At 38.7% G+C, this 21596-nt stretch overlaps 1 protein-coding gene across 5 annotated transcripts in view; it reads right to left on the bottom strand.

Moving 5' to 3' along the window:
- Positions 1–21596, bottom strand: part of DNAH8 (dynein axonemal heavy chain 8) — a 334161-nt gene that overhangs the window by 226707 nt on the left and 85858 nt on the right. For all 5 annotated transcript variants that reach the window (XM_045498070.1, XM_045498067.1, XM_045498069.1 and 2 more), the window contains exons 23-27: positions 18449–18584; positions 16470–16582; positions 10029–10135; positions 4270–4345; positions 2908–3100 (exon numbers count right to left, since the gene is read on the bottom strand). In XM_045498070.1, coding sequence (XP_045354026.1) covers positions 2908–3100; positions 4270–4345; positions 10029–10135; positions 16470–16582; positions 18449–18584 — 625 coding nt within the window. The remainder of the gene's footprint in view (positions 1–2907; positions 3101–4269; positions 4346–10028; positions 10136–16469; positions 16583–18448; positions 18585–21596) is intronic.

Raw genomic sequence — 21596 nt, 5'->3', positions numbered from 1 at the left:
AATTTTTTTTTTTAACGTTTTATTTATTTTTGAGGCAGAGAGAGACAGAGCATGAACAGGGGAGGGTGAGAGAGAGAGGGAGACACAGAATCTGAAACAGGCTCCAGGCTCTGAGCTGTCAGCACAGAGCCCGACGCGGGGCTCGAACTCACGGACCGCGAGATCGTGACCTGGCTGAAGTCGGACGCTTAACCGACTGAGCCACCCAGGCGCCCCTATTTTTGGCTTTTTGCACTTCCACATAATTTTGCAAAAGTAATTAAAATTAATTTGACAAATTATAGAAAAAGTTCTGTTGTGATTTCATTGGAATTGTACTGAGTTTGCAAATTAAAAAATTGAGTTCTTCAGGTTGTAGGTTTATTCCTATCTTCCATTATGCTATTCAATAATAATTATTTTCTTCAAAAATGCTGTGCAAATATTTTTTACATTTATTTATTAAGTACCTTATGGTTTTGTGGCTATTGAAAAACTATTTTTTTTCTATTACATTCTGTCCAGCTTTATTGAGATATAATTGGCATATAATGCTATTACATTCTAGTTGAATTATTAGCCATTGTAGAAACACTTTTGTATGTTGGTCTCTTACACAAAAACATTACTGAACCTATTAGTTCTAATAGTTATTTCTAGATTTGTTGGATGATCTTTAGATAAGGACAATCTTAGTCTTCCTTTCCAATTATCTCTTTTTATCATCTGATTGCTCCAATAAAATATTGAATGAAAGTAATGATAGCAGGCTTCCTTGTTTATTCTTCAGTTTAAATGGGAATAAATGCTTCTAAATTTTTCCACAGACATCATTAGCATAAAATCTTTCATATTCCTAGTGTGATAAAAGGATGTGTATGGGTGACTAAAATATATCATATATATAGAAGCATATAAGACAGTAGTTAAAGAAGAACGTGACATATATAAAACATATATTAAATAAGAAGAAAAATTATTTCAATGTTCTCAGCACCTAGGTTAAGGAGAGAATGGTGACAATATATCAGTTGTCCTCTCTAGGTCCTCTAAAATTACATATTCCTGGGGCGCCTGGGTGGCGCAGTCGGTTAAGCGTCCGACTTCAGTCAGGTCACGATCTCGCGGTCCGTGAGTTCGAGCCCCGCGTCGGGCTCTGGGCTGATGGCTCAGAGCCTGGAGCCTGTTTCCGATTCTGTGTCTCCCTCTCTCTCTGCCCCTCCCCCGTTCATGCTCTGTCTCTCTCTGTCCCAAAAATAAATAAACGTTGAAAAAAAAATTTTTAAATTACATATTCCTTCCTTACTCCCAGAGGTAACCGGGATCCTGAATTTTCTTTGAAGAGAAACCAACATTGTTATCTCTAAACAATATATTGTTGAATTTTTTTTAACGGAGTACTAAACACAAACCTAGTTGTAAAGGCAAGAATGCTAATTGCCCATGTTAAAAAAGGTTCTCAGAAAATAAGAAGCTGGACAGTTTGAATCTAGTCTGGCTTCAGCTTTCCTCCAAATCTACAAAAGCCCTTTGTGGGGAAGCCATGGGGGATGATCACAGGTGAGTCTATTGCTTATGATCTGGAAAATACAGGTCTCATCGTAATCAGGACATCTGGCAGGGCTGTGTTTATGAGCCATGTAATGGAATCCAGCAGGGATATGGCCAGGACAGTGGCCTAATCTTTTTCCTTTAGACCACAATTCCTTCCCTGTAGTTCCCAGTAGCAGGTCAAAGCAGAACACTTTCAAAGAACGAAATGAATTTCCTCAGCTGACCTAGGTTAATGAAAGTAGATTGGCAACTTCATCAGCACATGTGAAAACAAGCAAAATTTAATGTACAGCATGGCATGGTGCCCACAGATAATACTAATGTATACTCAAAATTTGCTAAGAGAGTAAATTTCAAATCTTCTTACCATACACATACACATAAAAAAAAATGGTAACTGTAGGAGGTGATGGACATATTAATTGTTTTGATTGTGGTAATCATTTCACAATGTACACATATATCAAAAAAATCACACTGTATACCTTAAATATATGCAATTTTTACTTATCAAAAATAGTTTGGCTTTCTACAGAAGAAAGTGTCCAAAAATGTCCACGGAACTTTGGGTCAGTGCCATATCACACCCATGATTATTTAAGGGAATAGCTTATATGTACTTCAGGTACAAGGAACATACGACCCAGAACTTCTAAGCACCATGTTTTGGCAAACTAAATTCATTGGTCCAACTACAATGCTGAAAGTAGAATTCGTACTAAGCCTAGTTGTAATTTTCCCCTGAATCTAAGATTACGATAGTGGAACAATGATAAAAATCTTTGTTCCCTATGTCCAAACATAGATGGAAATGTCTGTATGTTATGTTTATGATGGAAGATGGAGAACACTCATTTTTTTACTTTTAAAGCAAAATTTACAAATAAACATGATAAAAATGACAGCCACAAACAAGAATGGGATCTTGTCATTTGCAATGGATGGATCTAGAGAGTATAATGCTAAGTGAAACAAGCCAGTCAGAAAAAGACAAATAAAATATGATTTCATTCATATGTGGAATTTAGGAAACAAAGCAAACAAACAGAAAAAAAAGAGACAAACCAAGGAACAGACTCTTAACTATAAAGAACAAACAGATGGTTACCAGAGAGGAGGTGGGTTAAGGGCTGGGTGAAATAGGTGAAGGGGATTAAGAGTACACTTACCTTGATGAACACTGGGTGATATATGGAATTGTGGAATCACTATACTGTACACCTGAAACTAATGTAATACTGTATGTTAACTGCACTGGAATTATAATTTTTAAAATCTACATGCTGTCATACCCAGGAACAATCATAAAGATGATTTACTAGTTGTTATAATTCTAAGATTCTATTCATTGGAGATGTGCTTTAATACTCTTACTCTCTTCCTTCTTTGCTGGTTTTGTTGTGTTTAAATGCATCAGGTCAGTAGTACGGCTGGGACTGGTGACGACAGGTTTAACTTGACGGGTCGGCTGTTGCCCCCAGTGAGCCACTCCTCTGCTGACTTCCAGGGTTAGCTGGATCATACGGTTAATGGCTTGTTGAATGTCATCCAAACTAGGAACCATTACCTATGGAGAGAATAAATGAATTCCTGGTACTGGCAGCACATGCCGTCCATCCCTCTGTTTCTCACCAGCCCATCCCCCACTGGGTGGGACAGCCTCAGCTGGCCCAGTGGAAGGCTGCTCTGAGGAGAGGGATATTAGAGGAGGGTAGACTGTGGACTTTCTCTATCCTGAAGTTTTACCATTCTATCATTTCCTGCAGGCTAAAAGGTTAGGCATAGTACTTGTCACACTTTCCCCATGAGGGCGGCTGGATGTGGCCAAAAATGGTGGACTGTGTGTTGGATACCAATGAAGCAAAACGATTGAAGAAGCTATACTGCCAAGGTTCTGAGCTCAGTTCTTTGAGATGTGCCAAACAGGCAAAGAAGCTGTCCTCCAGGAGGCCAAGCTGTGTAGATGTAGATGGCAACAGATGAGTCACAGATCGTTCCTGCCTGGCCTTATCCTATGGCTCATCACAGAATGCACCTCAATCATCCTGTGTGACTCGGAGTTCCAGATGCCAGTTGGCAGCTGAGACATGAGACGGTGGTAAAAATAAGTGTCGGGAGACGGCACAGGGTCCAGGTGCTCAGGGCATAGGCTCTTTCTTTCTATCCTGCCATTTTGGGTTACCTTACAGCTGTGTGTTTGCTGTCGGGATGTGGACTTCTGAGATGGACTATTTAGATAATTTAATGCTTGAAGAAAGAAAAAGCAAGAATGCTTTTCAAGTACTTGCTAACTGATGGCTGAACAGAGATGCTTAACTCATCTCTTACACCATCCTTCAATACACCATGAACTGCGCAGAGTAATTATTTTATAATGGATAAAAATCACATTCTGATTTTTGTTAAATATTCGGGTAAAACCAAAAAATACATAGGGGGTGCCTGGGTGGCTCAGTCAGTTAAGCCTCTGACTCTTGATTTCGTCTCAGGTCATCATCTCACAGTCCGTGAGATCGAACCCTGTGTCAGCGCAAAGCCTGCTTAGAATTCTCTCTCTCCCTCTCTCTCTGTCCCTCCCTCGCTCGCCCTCTCTCTCTCTCAAATATAAATAAATAAACATTTAAAAAATATGTAGAACCGAGAGGTTATTCTAAATGAAAGTTCAGTGGTAGTCCTATATTTCTTTAAAAGTTACCAGAATATCCTTATATTAACTTGAATATTAATTATACTTACCACATTCGGAATCGCAAGATGCACTTCAGTTTTTATGAAGGAAATAACATCTTCTGATCGCCTTCGTCCATATTGGCTATAATAAGATACACATTGAACTTATAAAACTTAACCTAAAGTTTCATAAATAGCTTGATTATGCTACCATTTTCAATCCTAAAAATAAAGACCATTTTCAAAATACCAAATTACATGCAGAAGGTTATTTATAATGAAACCATAAATTTCAGAGAACTAAGAAAACACGTTAATGTTATTTGAAGTAAAATATTAGTCTCCTATACATTTTCTAGTATTTTAATGTTACTCTCTCTCTCAGTAATAACCATTTAATAACGTTTACTAAAAGCACTGCCTGTTCCCAGCCTTGTAACAGATGCCAGACAAGATCACCAACAAAAAGCATATACCTTCCTATACTTTCATATATACACTTTTTTGCAAGATTACACAGGAGGTTTCTGGTCAAAGCCTTCCAAAAACTGCTTTTGTAAACAACAAACTCATGCTCAGGCAGAAGTACAGACATACAGACACACAAGTGCAAGTAATGAAGAACACACATCACAGCTATAAATTGGTGATCTCCCTCCGCCTTGACCTCTGTCCCCACCCTAGACAAAATTATAATAAATGTCGCATTGCTCTCCACAGCAGGAAATGCTGTCATTACTGAAAAACTACACCTTCCTTTATAAAGATGGGGGGGAGGGGCGGAAATCATAAGTAACACAAAGCTTCCACAGTTCAATGTGAAGACCCAACATTACATATTATTAGAAGGAACTCTTCGAACCAAAGCAAGCAAACAAAGGGAAAAAGACCTCTAATTCATAATCCCGTTCTGAAATCCAAGATGCAAAAATAAAACAAGTGTAAACTGTATTTAAAAGAGCACAATCTGAGAACAAGAAGGAGTTTTATAAAGTATAAACAAACAGCTGAAGTAACAGAGGCAGTGAACAGCACACTAGATCATTCAGTAACTTATTTGACAAACTAGAGATTAAAGAATTTTCCAAAATTTCAGGTGCAAAATACAGAGACAGATATTACTTAAAGAAAAGGCAAGAAAAAATTAGGGAAAAGTAATGTTTATTGAATGCTTAATGTATGCCAGGCACTTTTCCAAGCACTTTCCATGAATCCACACATTTCATGCTCACATTAACTATGTGAGGCAGATCTTGTGATTATTATTTGCATTTTACAGATAAAGAAACCAAGGTAGGGAGAAGCTGAGTAACTTACGGAGGGTCACTCAGCCGAGAGACACTTTGCTACCTAGATCCAGCACATGAATCTTACTTACATATGGTTGATTAAAGCACAGCCCTTCTCTCATCTTCAGAAGAGACTTGTTTTATCATATTGAAAAGAGTCCTGTGCGCCTGACAGGATTAATGGGAAAAATTATCTACACAAAAACATACAATTTGTGAATTTCCAGAATAACAGGAGAAATCCTATAAGCTCAAAACAACAGGGTGTTATTTAGAAAATTGGATTAACAGCAGAACCCTCAACTGAAAGTGGGAACAAAAGAAGCCAATAAAACAATATTTACAGAGTGTGAGAGAAAGAGATTGTGATCCAAGCTGACCTAACCAGCATTCATGTGTTAGGGTAAGAAAAAGACATTTTAGACAAAGGAGGAGGTTGCAGTATCATGCTCATGTGTATCTTTTCAAAAATGACTTAAGGGGCGCCTGGGTGGCGCAGTCGGTTGAGCGTCCGACTTCAGCCAGGTCACGATCTCGCGGTCCATGAGTTCGAGCCCCGCGTCGGGCTCTGGGCTGATGGCTCAGAGCCTGGAGCCTGTTTCTGATTCTGTGTCTCCCTCTCTCTCTGCCCCTCCCCCGTTCATGCTCTGTCTCTCTCTGTCTCAAAAATAAATAAACGTTAAAAAAAATTAAAAAAAAATGACTTAATGCTATAGGACTTATACGTCAACGTGGCATAGCAAGTTCACACTTCAAAACCACTCTTTGTGCCAAATATGTAACGATCATGGCTAGAATACATAGGACATGAAGATACTCAAATGCAAGGTTAGCACGTCCATGAATCAGAAATCGGTCAGAAACACATAAACAGCGTGGCCAGGAGTCTGGTCAGGAATTAGGCAGTGACACTGGAAGGTTGGCTCCTATGGACTCTGAGGCACTGAAAGCACTCCATGTGAGATAGGGCCTCAGCCAGGCCTGCTACTCAAAGCCAGAAGCTAAAGTAATCCTCCTCCACTTGTAAAGAGGCAAAGCAAAAACAAAGCATAGTCCATCAACCTACTGTCTGCAGCTACAACATCTCCAGAAGGTAAAGGCCTGGGGTGATGAAACAAATCCACAGCATCCCCAGGAAGCAGTTAAGTCAGGTCACTTGTGTACTCCCTGGCAGAACCTGCCGTATCCCCCGTATCTCTTCAGTGGGCAGATATCATGAACAAATAAGACTCGGGTCTATATCAAGGTTCCCAGGATCATGGAAGACAAAAGTAAAACTCCTATATACGGAGGCAGGGTGGGAGAGAGAAACATAACACACACACACACACACACACACACGCACACCTTTCATTCAGTGAAGTTCTATAAACTAAATCCCAATAGGCATGAATAAGTCTTACAGTAAGAAAGAGAATGAAAGGAATTAATAATTGAAACAAAAACACACTCCAGATAAAATCAATGTATAGAAGTAGAACAAACTCTAAAATAAGTAAATTGATAATATTCAAAGAGATAAATAAAAGTTATTTTCTCCCAACATAATAAGTTACTAAACTAGAAATAAAGAAATAATACAATACCTGGAAAATAAGAAAAAGTATTAGTTGAAATATTTAAGATGAGAGAGATGAGATCTTTAGACTAGAAAGAGAGATACTTGCTTATAACGTAGCCCAGAAAGGCAAAAAGACAAAATATATGACAGAGTAGTTCGGAGACAGGGAGGACAGACTGAAAGCCCCAAGATTTGAGATGACTGCATGTCCATTGTTCCCAGAACAGTTACGGGTTAAATCTGCCCTGACACTTCATCTGGGTAGTGCCCCTACACTTGAAACAGTATCCTGTTTGGAACAATAGATCATGTGGTCAACCTATTCAACATTCAACTACTTAAAGTTCCGTAAGAAGAGAAAGAAAGGAATTTCCCAGAAGGAACAACTGAAAAGGAAATTGCTGAGGATTTTCCAGGATTAAGGAATGCCAGACACCTTGAACTAGAAAGTGCACTCTGAGAACAAAGCAGGATTAAATAAAGACAAATCCACACAAAGAAAGAAAACTGAAGAACATCAAGGATAAAAAACAATCTTTAGTTAGACTTAGTGCAGACTTCTCATCACCCACATTATAAGTCAGAAAAAAATGAAATACATTCAAAATGCTGAGAGACAAACAAAAACTTTTTATCCACCTAAACTGTCATGGAATTGTGAGAGCAAAAAAGGCATTTCTCAGACTTAAAATAAAGAATAAGAGCATTTACCCCTCATATACCCTGACTAAGGAACCAGTGGGACATAAGAAATAGACAAGAATCTGGAGGTGTTTTACAATATGCCAGTAAATAAATTATTTTTACGTGTTCAAAAAAGGGCTAAACTAAAACATCAAGCAGCAATAATGAGGTAGATACTGTTCAGTGAGTAAATCATGCCAAGGCCCTTGTAGTGAGAAATAAGACTAGAAAACTGAAAAACCATAGACAGTACTTCTTTTTTTTTTTTTTTTTTACCTGGAGCAAAATACATGTTTTCTCAATTTAAGGGTAACTACTTAAATAACTGAAGTATAGTAAAGAAAATAAAAGGAAAATATGATCCAACCCAAAAATAACAGATAATGAAACGAACCAAAGAAAACAGACACTAAAAAGAAGACACAAAAGGAAATGTCATAAGTGTAACTATATCAAAAAATTACAATGAATATAAACAAATTAAACTCTACTAAAAGGCAGAGATAATCAGATTGAATTTAAAAATCTGGTATATGATGCTTTTAAGAAATAAAACAAAAAATTGCACAGCAAGGTTTGAATAGAGGGCTAAAAGTGATATACCAAAAAAGCTGGTAAGGTAAAATTAGTGACAGACTAAAAAGAATTAGAGGAATTAGAATTAATATGCATAAAGAAATAAAATAAAAATAAAAGATAAAGTGCTTTAAGCAAATTTAACTAATATAATGCACCTAACAGCATAGCCTTAAAACACATAAAACAAGAACTGAACAAAACAGAAGGAAAATTTGTCAAGTTCACAATCACGTTGGGAGATTGTAAGTGTGATTAAATTAAAATTCAGCCATGATTAGCCAATGAATAAATCTAACAAAAATGTGCAAGACTTTTACACGGAGAATTATACAATTTCATTAAGAAATAGTAAAGAAGACTTAAATGGAGAGGTAATCATGATTCTGGATGGAAGACTCAGTATTATAAGGATGCTAATTCTCTCCAAATTGATCTATAGATGCAATGTAATTTAATCCTCTCAAAGAAAAAAGTTAATTTTTCAACAACTTTTGTTTGGTTAACTTATAATTATGGAAAAAAATACATTGGCCTCCTACCTCACAGAATCACAAAAATCAGTATCATGTGGATTAAATCCCTAAACATAGAAGACAAAACTAAAATTTTAGAAGACGTTATGAGGTAAGGAAAGATTTCTTTTAAAAGACATAAAAATCACAAGGAAAGGATCGATGAATTTTAATGTTTCCAAGAAAATACTGATAAACATGAATACTTTAAACTCAGCAGAAGATACCATAAAGAGAATGAAACGACAGGTACAACTGGGAGAAGATATCTGCTATATTATCATCAACAAAGTAATATATTGAGAACTTCCATAAATAAGTCCAATCCAATAGAAAAAAATTGGCAAAAAAGAAAGAAATGAAGGAAGGAAAGAAGCCAAGCCTAGTCAAGACAAGACATGACAAAAGAAAAAAAGGAAACTTCAAGGAAAAGAAGGCACAAATGGCTCACAGCCATGAAAATATGTTCAATCTCATCAGTATCCAAGAAAATGATTATAAGTCCCAGTGAGATGAGATTTCACACCCCATTCTTGGCAAGAATTTTCTAATTGAAAAATACCAGCTGTATGCAAGGATGAGGAGTCATGGGGACTCTCAGGCTGGGCACTGCATGGTTAAATGAGCTATTCACATACCCCATGGCCCAACTATTCCATTCTTAACGAGTGTAGCAAGAGACAGGTACGAAAATGTTTACATTGGCTTTATTCAGAATATTTCAAACTGGAAACTACCCAAATGACCATCACCAGGAGAATAAACAGATTGTGTATACTCCAACTATACCTAAGTGAAAATAAATTATATCAACATAGATGAATCGCAAAAATATCACACTGACAACAGCATAAATACAGGCAAAATTAAATACTCTGATTAGGGATACAAACTTGGGAAACTATAAGGAAAACCAAGACAATAATAAGTACGAAGTTCAGAACAGTGGTTACTACATTTGGATGAGCAGAGAAAGGACTGATAAGGGGAATGCTGGTGTTGAATGTTCTTTGTCTTGGCCTGGATGTTAGGAACATGACTGTTCATTTGATCACTATTCTTACAGTATTACACATATATTTTAATATAGTCTTTTCATAAATGTTATATTTTTAAATATAAATTTATCAAAATAAGAGGTAATATTAGCATTATGTTATGATAGCATTACCAGACTTATTTAGCATATTTTCAACTTGCCTTGAAACAAATATTCTTCTTTTCATTGTGTCCAAAGATAACCGTGTAGCTTTTTGAAGAGTGTCTAGCAATTGATGAGAGAAAAAAGCATAGACCTCTTTACATTCCTGTAACAAGAAATCATATTAAAAGGTTCAGGGCACCTGGGTGGCTCAGTTGGTTAAGCATCTGACTCTTGATTTCAGCTCAGGTCAGGATCTCACAGTTTGTGGGATTGAGCTGCACATCAGGCTCTGTGCTGAGACCATAGAGCTTGGAATTCTCTTTGTCCCTCTCTCTCTGCCCCTCCCCTGCTCACATGCGCACGCTCTCTCTCTCTCTCTCTCTCTCAAAATAAATAAATAAACTTAAAAAATAAAGTTGGGGTCAAGATGATGGCATGGCAAGATCAACTCCCCCACCATGGTATCACAGCAGTCATAGCCATGTCCTACAGCCAGACTGAGTGACAAGTCTACCCACCACTGTGCCACAATCACAGCCCTGCCACAACAGAAGGGCACACAGAGCACACATAAGGGACACCCCTTGAGTGTCTGGCTCTGGTGATAGGAGGAGACTGAAATTCTGGGCACAAGTCCACTCCTTTAAGACTGTGAGATGCAGATGAATAATCTGATACGTAGAAACAAACACAAGAGAATTAGGCAAAATGAGGAGATAGAGGAATATGTTCCAAACAAAAGAACAAGAAAAAAACCTCAGAAAAAGAACTAAATGAAACAGAGATAAGCAATCTACCTGATAAAGAGTGCAACAGTCATAAAGTAAACAGTCATAAAGTAACAGTCATAAAGATGAAAGTAACAGTCATAAAGATGCTCACCAACCTTGGGAGAAGAATGGATGAACACAATGAAAACTTCAACAAAGAGAGAAAATAAAAGAAAGTACCAAAGAGAAGTTATAACTGAACTGAAAAATACACTAGAGGGGTTCAACAGCAGACTGGATGAAGTAGAAGAACAGATCAGTGAGCTGGAAGAAAAGCAGTGGAACTCACCCAAAGCAGCAAAATGAAAACAGAATTAAGAAAAATGAAACTATCATGAGGGACCTTTGGGACAACATCATGTGGAAAAAGTGCTTATAGGGACCCCACAAGGAGAAGAGAGAGAAAGAGCCAGAAAAAATTATTTAAAGAAATAAAGGCTAAAAAGTTCCCTAGTCTGAAGAAGGAATCAGACATCCATGTACACAAAGCACAGAAGTCCAAATAAGATGAACCCAAAGATATCCACACCAAGACACATTATAATTAAAATGATAAAAAGCCAGGGTACCTGGGTGGCTCAGTCAGTTGAGCATCCAACTCTTGATTTTGGCTCAGGTCATGATCTTGCAGTTGTGGGATTGAGCCCCACGTCAGGGTCCATACTGAGTGTGGAGCCTGCTTAGGATTCTTTCTCTCCCTCTCTCTCTCTCTCCCTCTCTCTCTCTCTCTGCCTCTCTGCCCCTTTCCCCCATTTGCACTCTCTCTCTAAATAAAAAAAAAATTTTTTTTAATGATAAAAGTTAAGGATAAAGAGGGGTGCCTGAGTGGCTCAACTGGTTAAGCTTCGACATTGGCTCAGGTCACGATCTCACAGTTCATAAGTTCAAGCCCTGCATGGGGTTCTGTGCTGACAGCTCGGAGCCTGGAGCCTACTTCAGATTCTGTGTCTCCCTCTCTCTCTGCTCCTCACCCACTCACACTCTGTCTCTATCTCTCTCAAAAATAAATAAACATTAAAAATTTTTTTAAAGGGGCGCCTGGGTGGCACAGTCGGTTAAGCGTCCGACTTCAGCCAGGTCACGATCTCACGGTCCGTGAGTTCGAGCCCCGCGTCAGGCTCTGGGCTGATGGCTCAGAGCCTGGAGCCTGTTTCCGATTCTGTGTCTCCCTCTCTCTCTGCCCCTCCCCCGTTCATGCTCTGTCTCTCTCTGTCCCAAAAACAAAACAAAACAAAACAAAACGTTGAGAGAAAAAAATTTTTTTAAAATAATCCTTGTTACAAAATAACAACTTGTTACATACACAGGAAACCCCATTAGGCAATCAGATTTTTCAGCAGAAACTTTACAGGCCAGAAGGAAATGGCATGAGATATTCAAAGAACTGAAAGGAAAAAAAAAAAAACCAAAAAACAAAAAAACAAAAAAACACTTCTAAACAAGAATTCTCTAGGTGGCAAGATTATCATTCAGAATTTAAGGAAAGATTAATAGCTTTCCAGTTAAGCAAACACTAAAGTTCATCACCACTACACTGGCCCTAAAGAAATGTAAAAGGGATTTCATTATGCTGAAAAATATTGGCACTAATTAATGATAACAAAACATATGGAAGTAAAAATCTCACTGGAAAAGGTAAATATATAACAAAGGTAGTGAGTCACTGACATATAAAGCAAACATGAAGGTTAAAGGACAAAAGCAGTAACATTAGCTAAACTATAATAATTAAAGGAAGTATAAAACAAAAAGATGTAAAGTGTGTCACCAAAAATATAAATAGCAAGAGGGGGGCAGAAAAAAGTAAAGTTTTGAAATGTGTTTAAATTCAGTCACTGACAGGGCGCCTGGGTGGCGCAGTCGGTTAAGCGTCCGACTTCAGCCAGGTCACGATCTCGCAGTCCGTGAGTTCGAGCCCCGCATCAGGCTATGGGCTGATGGCTCAGAGCCTGGAGCCTGTTTCCGATTCTGTGTCTCCCTCTCTCTCTGCCCCTCCCCCGTTCATGCTCTGTCTCTCTCTGTCCCAAAAATAAATAAACGTTGAAAAAAAAAATTTTAAATTCAGTCACTGTCAATTTTAAAAAGACTACTATTCAAATGGGATATTTTACGTAAACCTCAGAGCAACCACAAAGCAAAATACAAAGAAAATGAGAAAACAATGAGAAACTTAGAACACTAAATAAAGTCATCAAACCACAAGAGAAGAGAGAAAGAGAAGAAAGGAACAGAGAGAAATTACAAAAATAGCCAGAAAGCAATTAACAAAATGGCAATAGGTATATTCTAATCAATAATTGCTTTAAATGAGGGGCACTTAGGTGGCTCAGTCAGTTAAGCCACTATGGAAAAATTAAGAATATAGCCACCACATGACCCAGCTCTTTCATTTCTGGGTATTTGTCCCCAAAATATGAAATCACTATTCCAAAAAGATATATGCACCCCTATGTTCACTGCAGCATTATTTACAATAGCCAAGATATGGAAACTACCTAAATGTCCATTGATAGATAAATGGATAAAGAAGGTGTGGTATATTTACACAGTAGAATGCTACTCAGCCTTAAAAAAAGAATGAAATCTTTCCATTTGTGACAACATGGATGGACCTTGAGGGGATTATACTTAGCAAAGTAAGTCAGACTAAGAGAGAGAAATACCATACAATTTCACTCACATGTGGAATCTGAAACAAAACAAAACAAATGAACAAACGCAATAAAACAAAAACAAATGCATAAATACAAAGAACAGACCAGTGGCTACCAAAGGGGAAGGGAGTTGATAGGTAGGTGAAATGGGTGAAGGGGGTCAACTGTATGGTGATGGATGGTAATGAGACTTGTGGTGGTGATCACTTTGTAGTGTACACAGATGTCAAATTATAGAGCTGTATACCTGGAAATAAAATCATTTAAAAAAGAAATACTATTAAATTCAGTGTCGAAAATAAGAACTTTAACACCCCAAAGCAATAATACAATATTAAAAATGACATGTGAAGATAAATAATAAACTATACAATTTTAATTATATTGTAGAAATAATTTCAATCCCAAATTACTTGTGTATTTTTTAAACAAAAAACAATATTTGAATAACTGCACTTCATAAACCCCCTAGTAAACTGTAAGACCTTACTCAAAAGTCAAAGCTCAAAAACACCTTATTCAAAATAATCCTGGTTTGCTCAATCCTCAAAAATTGGCCCACTTATTAAGTATGGTACATTTCTTAACGTTCGGGGGTATGGGCATAAGTCTATCTTTCAAAAACTCAGCTTATGGCAAGGATACGGAGAAATGGGAACCCTCTTACACTGTTGGTGGGAATGCAAACTGGTGCAGCCGCTCTGGAAAACAGTGTGGAGGTTCCTCCAAAAATTAAAAATAGATCTACCCTATGACCCAGCAATAGCACTGCTAAGAATTTACCCAAGGGATACAGGAGTGCTGATTCACAGGGGCACATGTACCCCAATGTTTTCAGCAGCACTTTCAACAATAACTAAATTATGGAAAGAGCCCAAATGTCCATCAACTGACAAATGGATAAAGAAGATGTGATTTATATATACAATGGAATACTACTTGGCAATGAGATAGAATGAAATCCTGCCATTTGCAGCCATGTGGATGGAACTGGAAGGTATTATTCTAAGTGAAATAAATCAGTCAAAGAAAGACATATCATATGTTTTCACTCATATGTGGAACTTGAGAAACCTAACAGAAGACCATGGGGGAAGGGAAGGGGAAAAAAATAGTTACAAAAAGAGAGGGAGGGAGGCAAACCATAAGAGACTCTTAAATACAGAGAACAAACTGAGGGTTGATGGGGAGAGGGGAAGGGGAAAATGGGTGATGGGCATTGAGGAGGGCACTTGTTGGGATGAACAACAAATATACACTGTATGTTAGCCAGCTTGACAATAAATTATATTAAAAAATAATATAAATAAAAGATTCCACACTAAAATGAAAAAAATAAAATAAACAAAAAGCTCAGCCTAGAGGATAAATCTATTTTAAAATGTACAGTACCAAATGTATATGGGATAAAACTTCCACCATCCTGGGACCATGGTTTGCCCCTCTGTCTAAGCTCTTCTTTCCCTCCAGAGGAGTCACCAAGTTTATTGGTCAGAACACAGGACAAGTATTGAGCCTGGGCAGGGATCTGGATCCCAAGTGCTTGCACGGTGAGTCATGAGTCACACCTCCAGGGCCAGGCTCTGGCCATAGTGTTCCTCTCCATTCTACTCCCTGCTCCTCTGAAACAGGGTGGACCAGCCAGGTTGAGTTGGATCAGAAGACAGGGTTATCAGGCATGAGCAAAGAGAAATATGATCAGGGCTGGTGAATTGCCAGGCTAAAACACAGGCATGACAGAGTCAGTTTTTTATGTTAGATAGGCCATTCTGGCAGCACTGTGGAGGATGATGGATGGGAGAGGCAGAGGCTATGTAGGCGGTGACTGCACTAATGCAACTAACTTCAAGTGATCCTCCAACTTTGATGATCCTCCTTTGATGATAATCAGACTTACTCTAGGGACCCCAGCCAGTGTCAAAGGGAATGCAACTGGAAGAGAAGGACTGGGGCACTTGGGTAGCTCAGTCGGTTAAGCGACCAACTTCAGCTCAGGTCATGATCTCCCGGCTTGGTTGGTGAGTTCCAGCCCCACATCCTGGCTCACCACTGTGAGCCTGTCAGCGCAGAGCCTGCTTCAGATCATCTGTTCCTCTCCCTGCCCCACTTGCACTCTCCCAAAAATAAATATTATTTTAAAAAGGAAGAGAAGGATGGCTGGCATGGGCATACACTGCCTCACTCCAGCTGACTCCTACTGCTTGATAATGGCCGCCTGGAGCATGGTACTAAGAAGAAATCAACAGTTAAAATCTAGTCTAGTGGGGAAGTGCTTCTCCATCCATTGATGATATCCTTCTTGCCAAAGAAGGTGAAAGTAGAACAGATGTGTGTTATTCATTTCCAAAACTGTATTATAGTGTGTGTTAGAGGTGTAAAATAGAGAAAGAAGGAAAAGAAGGTGAATATGAGGGATTAAAAGAAAACTGACAGGAGGAGGAAAAGCAGGGATTAGCACACATGTGGGGGCTGCATTTACAACTGAGGCATGACTGCAAGAGTGAGGCTTAGAAAGGAAGAAGAAACCCCATGAGTTCTTCTCAACCCCCACTCTCAATACATCTCAACACAGTGTTGAAACTCTGCCCACCCAGGGTTTCTCCTGGGGAGGAGTCCACAGTCTATCTGTGGTGCTAGTGAAAAACGCAGATCCTTGGGGCTCAACTGAATCAAAATGTGGCCTTGCAATATAGGTAACTCTATTCAATACAATAACTAAAAACATCTTGAGTCAAATGAATTCTCACTACAATCCCAGAAGTATGACATTTACTATATAAGAAAACATGGTCAATCACAATAGAGGGAGATAATTATATATAACTGTACTGACAGAATCACATTAAAACGTGATAGTGTTGGGGAAAACTAAAAGGATTTGCTGTATCTTGCCAGATCCTACAGTGTAGCATTGAAAATTATATATTCTGGATTTTGTTGTAAATCCAGATTGGTTGTAAGTCCATACAGGTCGGCTGCAGAACTGCCTAGAAGAAGCACCAGTTGGGGGTCATGTATAATCCAAGGAGTAATAATTCTAATACATTGTATGAGGTTATTTTGTAGCAAATACCTTCTTAAATTCATCTTCTTTATCATTAAAATCAGCCTGAGGGATATTAGTCTCATAATCAGGGTTTTCACCCTCTTCTGTTTCACTTCCAAAAGCAACATGCTTCCTCTGTTCTATAGATAAAAGGTAAAACAAAAATATAACCTTTAGTATTGAGCATTTGATTTATTCCATACGGCCAAACCTTCCTAGGAAACCCCTTCTTTAAAAGTTCTTAATTAAGGGTGCCTGGGTGGCTCAGTCAGTTAAGCATCTGACTTTAGCTCAGGTCATGATTTTGTGGTCTGTGGGTTTGAGCCCCGTGTCGGGCTCTATGCTGACAGCTCGGAGCCTGGAGCCTGCTTTGGTTTCTGTGTCTCTCCTCTGCTCGTGCTCTCTCTCTCTCTCTCTCTCTCAAAAATAAATAAACATTAAAAAAAATTAAAAGTTCTTAATTTAAAAATTTAAGACTTGTTTCTGTAGGAATCATCTTTGAATTCAATTTAAATCACTCATCTCAATAGAATCATAATTCTACTAAGAAATACACTCTTATAGATGCTGCAGCTTAGTATACAGAATTAAAAATATTTGGGGGCATCTGGGTAGCTCAGTCAGTTAAGCACCTGACTCTTGATTTCAGTTCAGGTCATGATCTCACAGTCATGAGATGGAGTCCTGCATCAGGCTCTGCTCTGAACGTGGAGCCTGCTTAGGATTCTCTCTCTTCCTCGCTCTCTGCCCCCCCCCCCTCAAAAAAAATTTTAAGAGCATTTTACATATTATCTTTCTAAAATATGTGTTTACCTTTTGACTACTCTAACTTAATAAGCTGATATTTGGGGTTTTCGACACTTCTGAAGAAAGCTAATTAAACTAAGTAGACAAACTAAGTGGAAAAAAGAAAAAGAAAACATGCTGTCAATACTTATTTAAACTCGTAGTTTCTTAGCCTTGGCACTTTTTTAATGTTTATTTATTTTTGAGAGACAGAGACAGAGACAGAACGTGAGCTGGGGAGGGTCAGAGAGAGAGGGAGACACAGAATCCAAAGCAGGTTCCAAGATCTGAGCTGTTGGCACAGAGTCTGACACAAGGCTCGAACCCACGAACTGTAAGATCATGACCTGAGCTGAAGTCAGATGCTTAACAGAATGAGCCACCCAGGCACCCCAGCACTATTTTTTTTTTAATTTTATTTAAATCCAAGTTAGTTGACATATAGTGTGATAATGGTTTCAGGAGTAGAATTCAGTGATTCATCACTTACATAGAACACTCAGTGCTCACCCCAACAAGTGCCCTCCTTAATGCTCATCACCCATTTGGCCCATTCCCACCCACTTTCCCTCCAGCAACCCCCAGTTTGTTCTCTGTATTTAAGAGTCTGTTATGGTTTGCCTTCCTCTCTGTTTTTATCTTATTTTTCCTCCCCTTCCCCTATGTTCATCTGTTGTGTTTCTTAAATTCCACATATGAATATAACCATACGACATTTATCTTTCTCTGACTTATTTCCCTTAGCATAATACACTCTAGTTCCATCCATTCCATCCATATTGTTGCAAATGGCAAGATTTCATTCTTAGCACTATTGATACTCTTTGTTATTGAAGGCTGTCCTGTGCCCTGTAGGGCTGTCACCAGCACCCCTGACCTCTACCCACTAGATGCCAATAATATTCCCCATGATGCACAATGACCAAAAATGTCTCCAGACATTTTAGAATGCTGTACTGGAAAGAAACAAAGAGAGACAGAGAGAGATTAACAATAGCAAGCCTAAGACTGCTTGCAGCATTGGTCCTGATTCCCACTATTCTCTAGCTGATAAAAAGGGCTCACTGTGCCTAAGCAGTTTCTGCAAATGATGTGGTGTATGCTGAACACATGCTTTCCTTCAGGGAGTCTGGAATCTTGGTACCTGCTAAGCAGAAGGCACCCACCTGAAAACATATCTATAACTCTTGCAATTCAAACTTTAGAACTAGCAAAATTACCTGGTAACGGTTTTGCTGTTTTCCCACTGTCCTTAACTTCATAAATAGCTTCAAATATTAATATAAGTTCTTTGACAGCTTCTTCCACATGCTTACTTTTGTGGTTTAGGATATCAGCCCATTCTTTTGTGTATGTCTGTTAAATAAAGCAATGACTATTAATTTACAGATGCTTAAAAATACTGTGAAACTTAATTTATAAAACTATAATTAACAGCACTTGAAAATAACTAGAGATAGTTGCCAATAGCATAATGTTTCAGATCCCATACTCTCAATGGCTAAAGGCATACCTGGTAAGGCCCAAGCAAAGAAAAAGAGGAAAGAAAAATAAAAACTCATCTGATTCAATCACACATAAACATCTACCTTCACATTTATATGGTGAAAAGAAAGAAGGCAGAGGTGCCTGGCTGGCTCTGTCGGTAGAACATACAACTCTTAATCTTGGGGATATGAGTTCAAGCCCTGTGTTAGGGGTAGAGTGTACTGAAAGAAAGAAAGAAAGAAAGAAAGAAAGAAAGAAAGAAAGAAAAAGAAAGAAAGAAAGAAAGAAAAAGAAAGAAAGAAAGAAAGAAAGAAAGAAAGAAAGAAAGAAGGCTGAAAGACAGGAGAGATAATGATGTCAAAAGTTGAAAATGAGAAGTTTTTAAAAAGACAATCCAAAGTGTTGCTTTGAGATTCAAACGAGGTAAGGCTTTTAAGTGAGCAAGTGAGCACGGTGCTTGCTTATGCCAGGCATCAGTTTAAGAGCTTTATGTGTATTAACTCATTTAATTAAATGACAACTGCTTGAGATGGGTAATATTATTGTCCCCATTTCACAAATTAGAAAACTGAGGCTCAGAAAGAATGAGTAACTTGTCCAAAATCACATAGCAGGTGGTAAACATAGGAGTTTACAACCAGCATTGTCTGATTTAAAAGTCTGTGCTCTGCCTTTCTGAACTTTTCGAATAGGCTTTGGGAAGAAGCTGAGAACTAGTTAAATTCAGAAAAGAAAACTGGTCTATAAAACTGAATAGACCTTTTGACATGTCTACAATGTCCATAACATTTTAGAGAGAGAAAAATAAATGGGAAAATTCCACCCTTCCCAATTTATTCACCACAGTGGTAAACACTGGAATGCCAGTGGTAAGAGCCACTTCAGATAAGCAGGGAAAGCAAACAACTCTAAAGAGGCAGAAAACAGATTAGTGGTTGCCTAGGACTGGAGAGGTTGAGATGAAATTGTGTTATAAATGTTCTAAAATTGTGGCGATGGCTGTATAACTCCGTGAATAAACTCAAACCCTTGAATTGTACGCTTTAAATGGGTAAAATTGCATGGTGTGTGAACCACATCTCCATAAAGTTATTACCAATAATAATCCATGCCAGAAATCACCTAAGCTAGGAATTGGAGGAAAGCAAATGGAGATGGGAACTGAAAGATGGGGAAGTGAAGACAGCATGCACGAGAAGCTGGTGAAGTTTGGTTGTGAATGAGAAGTGAAGGGAGGTATGGGAAGGTTTTTGTTTGTTGGTAAGGAAAAGATAATCCGGCACATTACACTGTGAGGGGGAGGAGTCCGGTGGAGGGGACGAAGTCGAAGATCTAGAAGAGAGGGAAGAAGACTAGGGGAGGAAGGTTGCCAGGAGGGCAAGGAGGTGTGGGATCTAGAGCCCATCTGGAGGACCTAGATTTTGCAAAGAGGTCAAAAACCTTCTCCATGGACCATTCTTAGAACTCAGAGAAGAACAGACTGAAATACTGAGGGGAAGTCCAGGGACAGACTGGAAAGACAGTCAAAATGATTTTCTTTCTTTCTTTTTTTAATTGAGATATAATTCATAATGTAATAACACAAAAAGTACCCTTGTAGAGTGTACAACTCATTGGTTTTTGGGATATTCACGGAATTGTACAACCATCCCTGCTATCTAATTCCAGGACATTTTCATTTCCCCCCACAAAGAACCCCATACCCATTAGTAGTCCCTCCTCATCACCCATCTGGCAGCCACTAATCTATTTTCTGTCTCTACGGAGCCAAGGTGATTTTGTTGAAATGACTTTTAACAACCTTTAATGTATTTACCAGTTTTCCTATCATAACTTGAATCAAATTTCCCTGATTTTCTATTCCATTTGTATACCTATCGAGAATCAGATATCTATGTCAGTCAGGGTTCAGTCAGGAAAACAGATGCCACACCAGCTATTTTAACTGACAGAATGAGAGGATTTAATATAGACAATTGGTGAAACAACTGTTAAAGGACCAAAAAAGGCAAAAGGGATGCAAAGGTCACACAGAGAGTTACTTCAGGAAGCAGCTCCCATACCTGGGGAGTGGGAGAGCAAAGGCAAGAGGCTGGAGTTTTTAGACCTAGAGCTGGGAAGTGAGGGAACTGCCCAGTTGGTGCTACTGCCTCAGGAGCTCAGAGAGAGACGTCATGGTGTTGGTACATCTGAGAAGCACAAGAAGCTGGTCCTGGAAGGACTGGAAAAAGCTAGAACCTAGGATTAACTGCCACTGCCAGTTAAGAGAGGCCGTCTGACTGTATTGGGAACGGGAAGAAAAACAGGAAAGAGCAAGTCCCTTCTCTCTCCTCCATCCTTCTTCTAGCAGTACTATTGGCAAAACCTAAAAGGGAGCCAGCTGGCCAAAGATAAATGTAGTTTGCAGAGTCCCAGCCTTAGCGTCACAGAGCAAAAGATCCAATTTGAAGCCACTGAATGACTACAAATCCCTGGTTCCCAAATATGGTCTGAAACCACTGGTTGGCCCAAACTAACCTCCTCCCCCCCCCCCAACATTAGCATTATGTGTGCATGTTTCCAAAACTTAATTCTGTCCAGAGTATTACTAGACTTTCCCGGTCATTTTAAATCTTACTCTGCCTTCACTATTAATGGCCTACCTGATGGATAGGCAGCCCACATATCACTAGACCTTAGATACCTCTGACGCAAATGAGTGGGGCATACTGACTGGCAAAGCACTCTTCAAAATTCCACCTCTCATATCTCTGCCTGCAGTTTAGAGACTTAACACTTATCTAATAGTAATAACTTCTTCTGTTGTGATGTCAATGCAATCGCCACATTCACACCCACTCACACTTAATCTGTCCCAATTTCCCTGATTTGTGTGATCTG

This window comes from Leopardus geoffroyi, chromosome B2, assembly GCF_018350155.1.
Source record: "Leopardus geoffroyi isolate Oge1 chromosome B2, O.geoffroyi_Oge1_pat1.0, whole genome shotgun sequence".
NCBI lineage: Eukaryota > Metazoa > Chordata > Mammalia > Carnivora > Felidae > Leopardus > Leopardus geoffroyi.
This window is presented reverse-complemented; position numbering and strand designations above follow the sequence as displayed.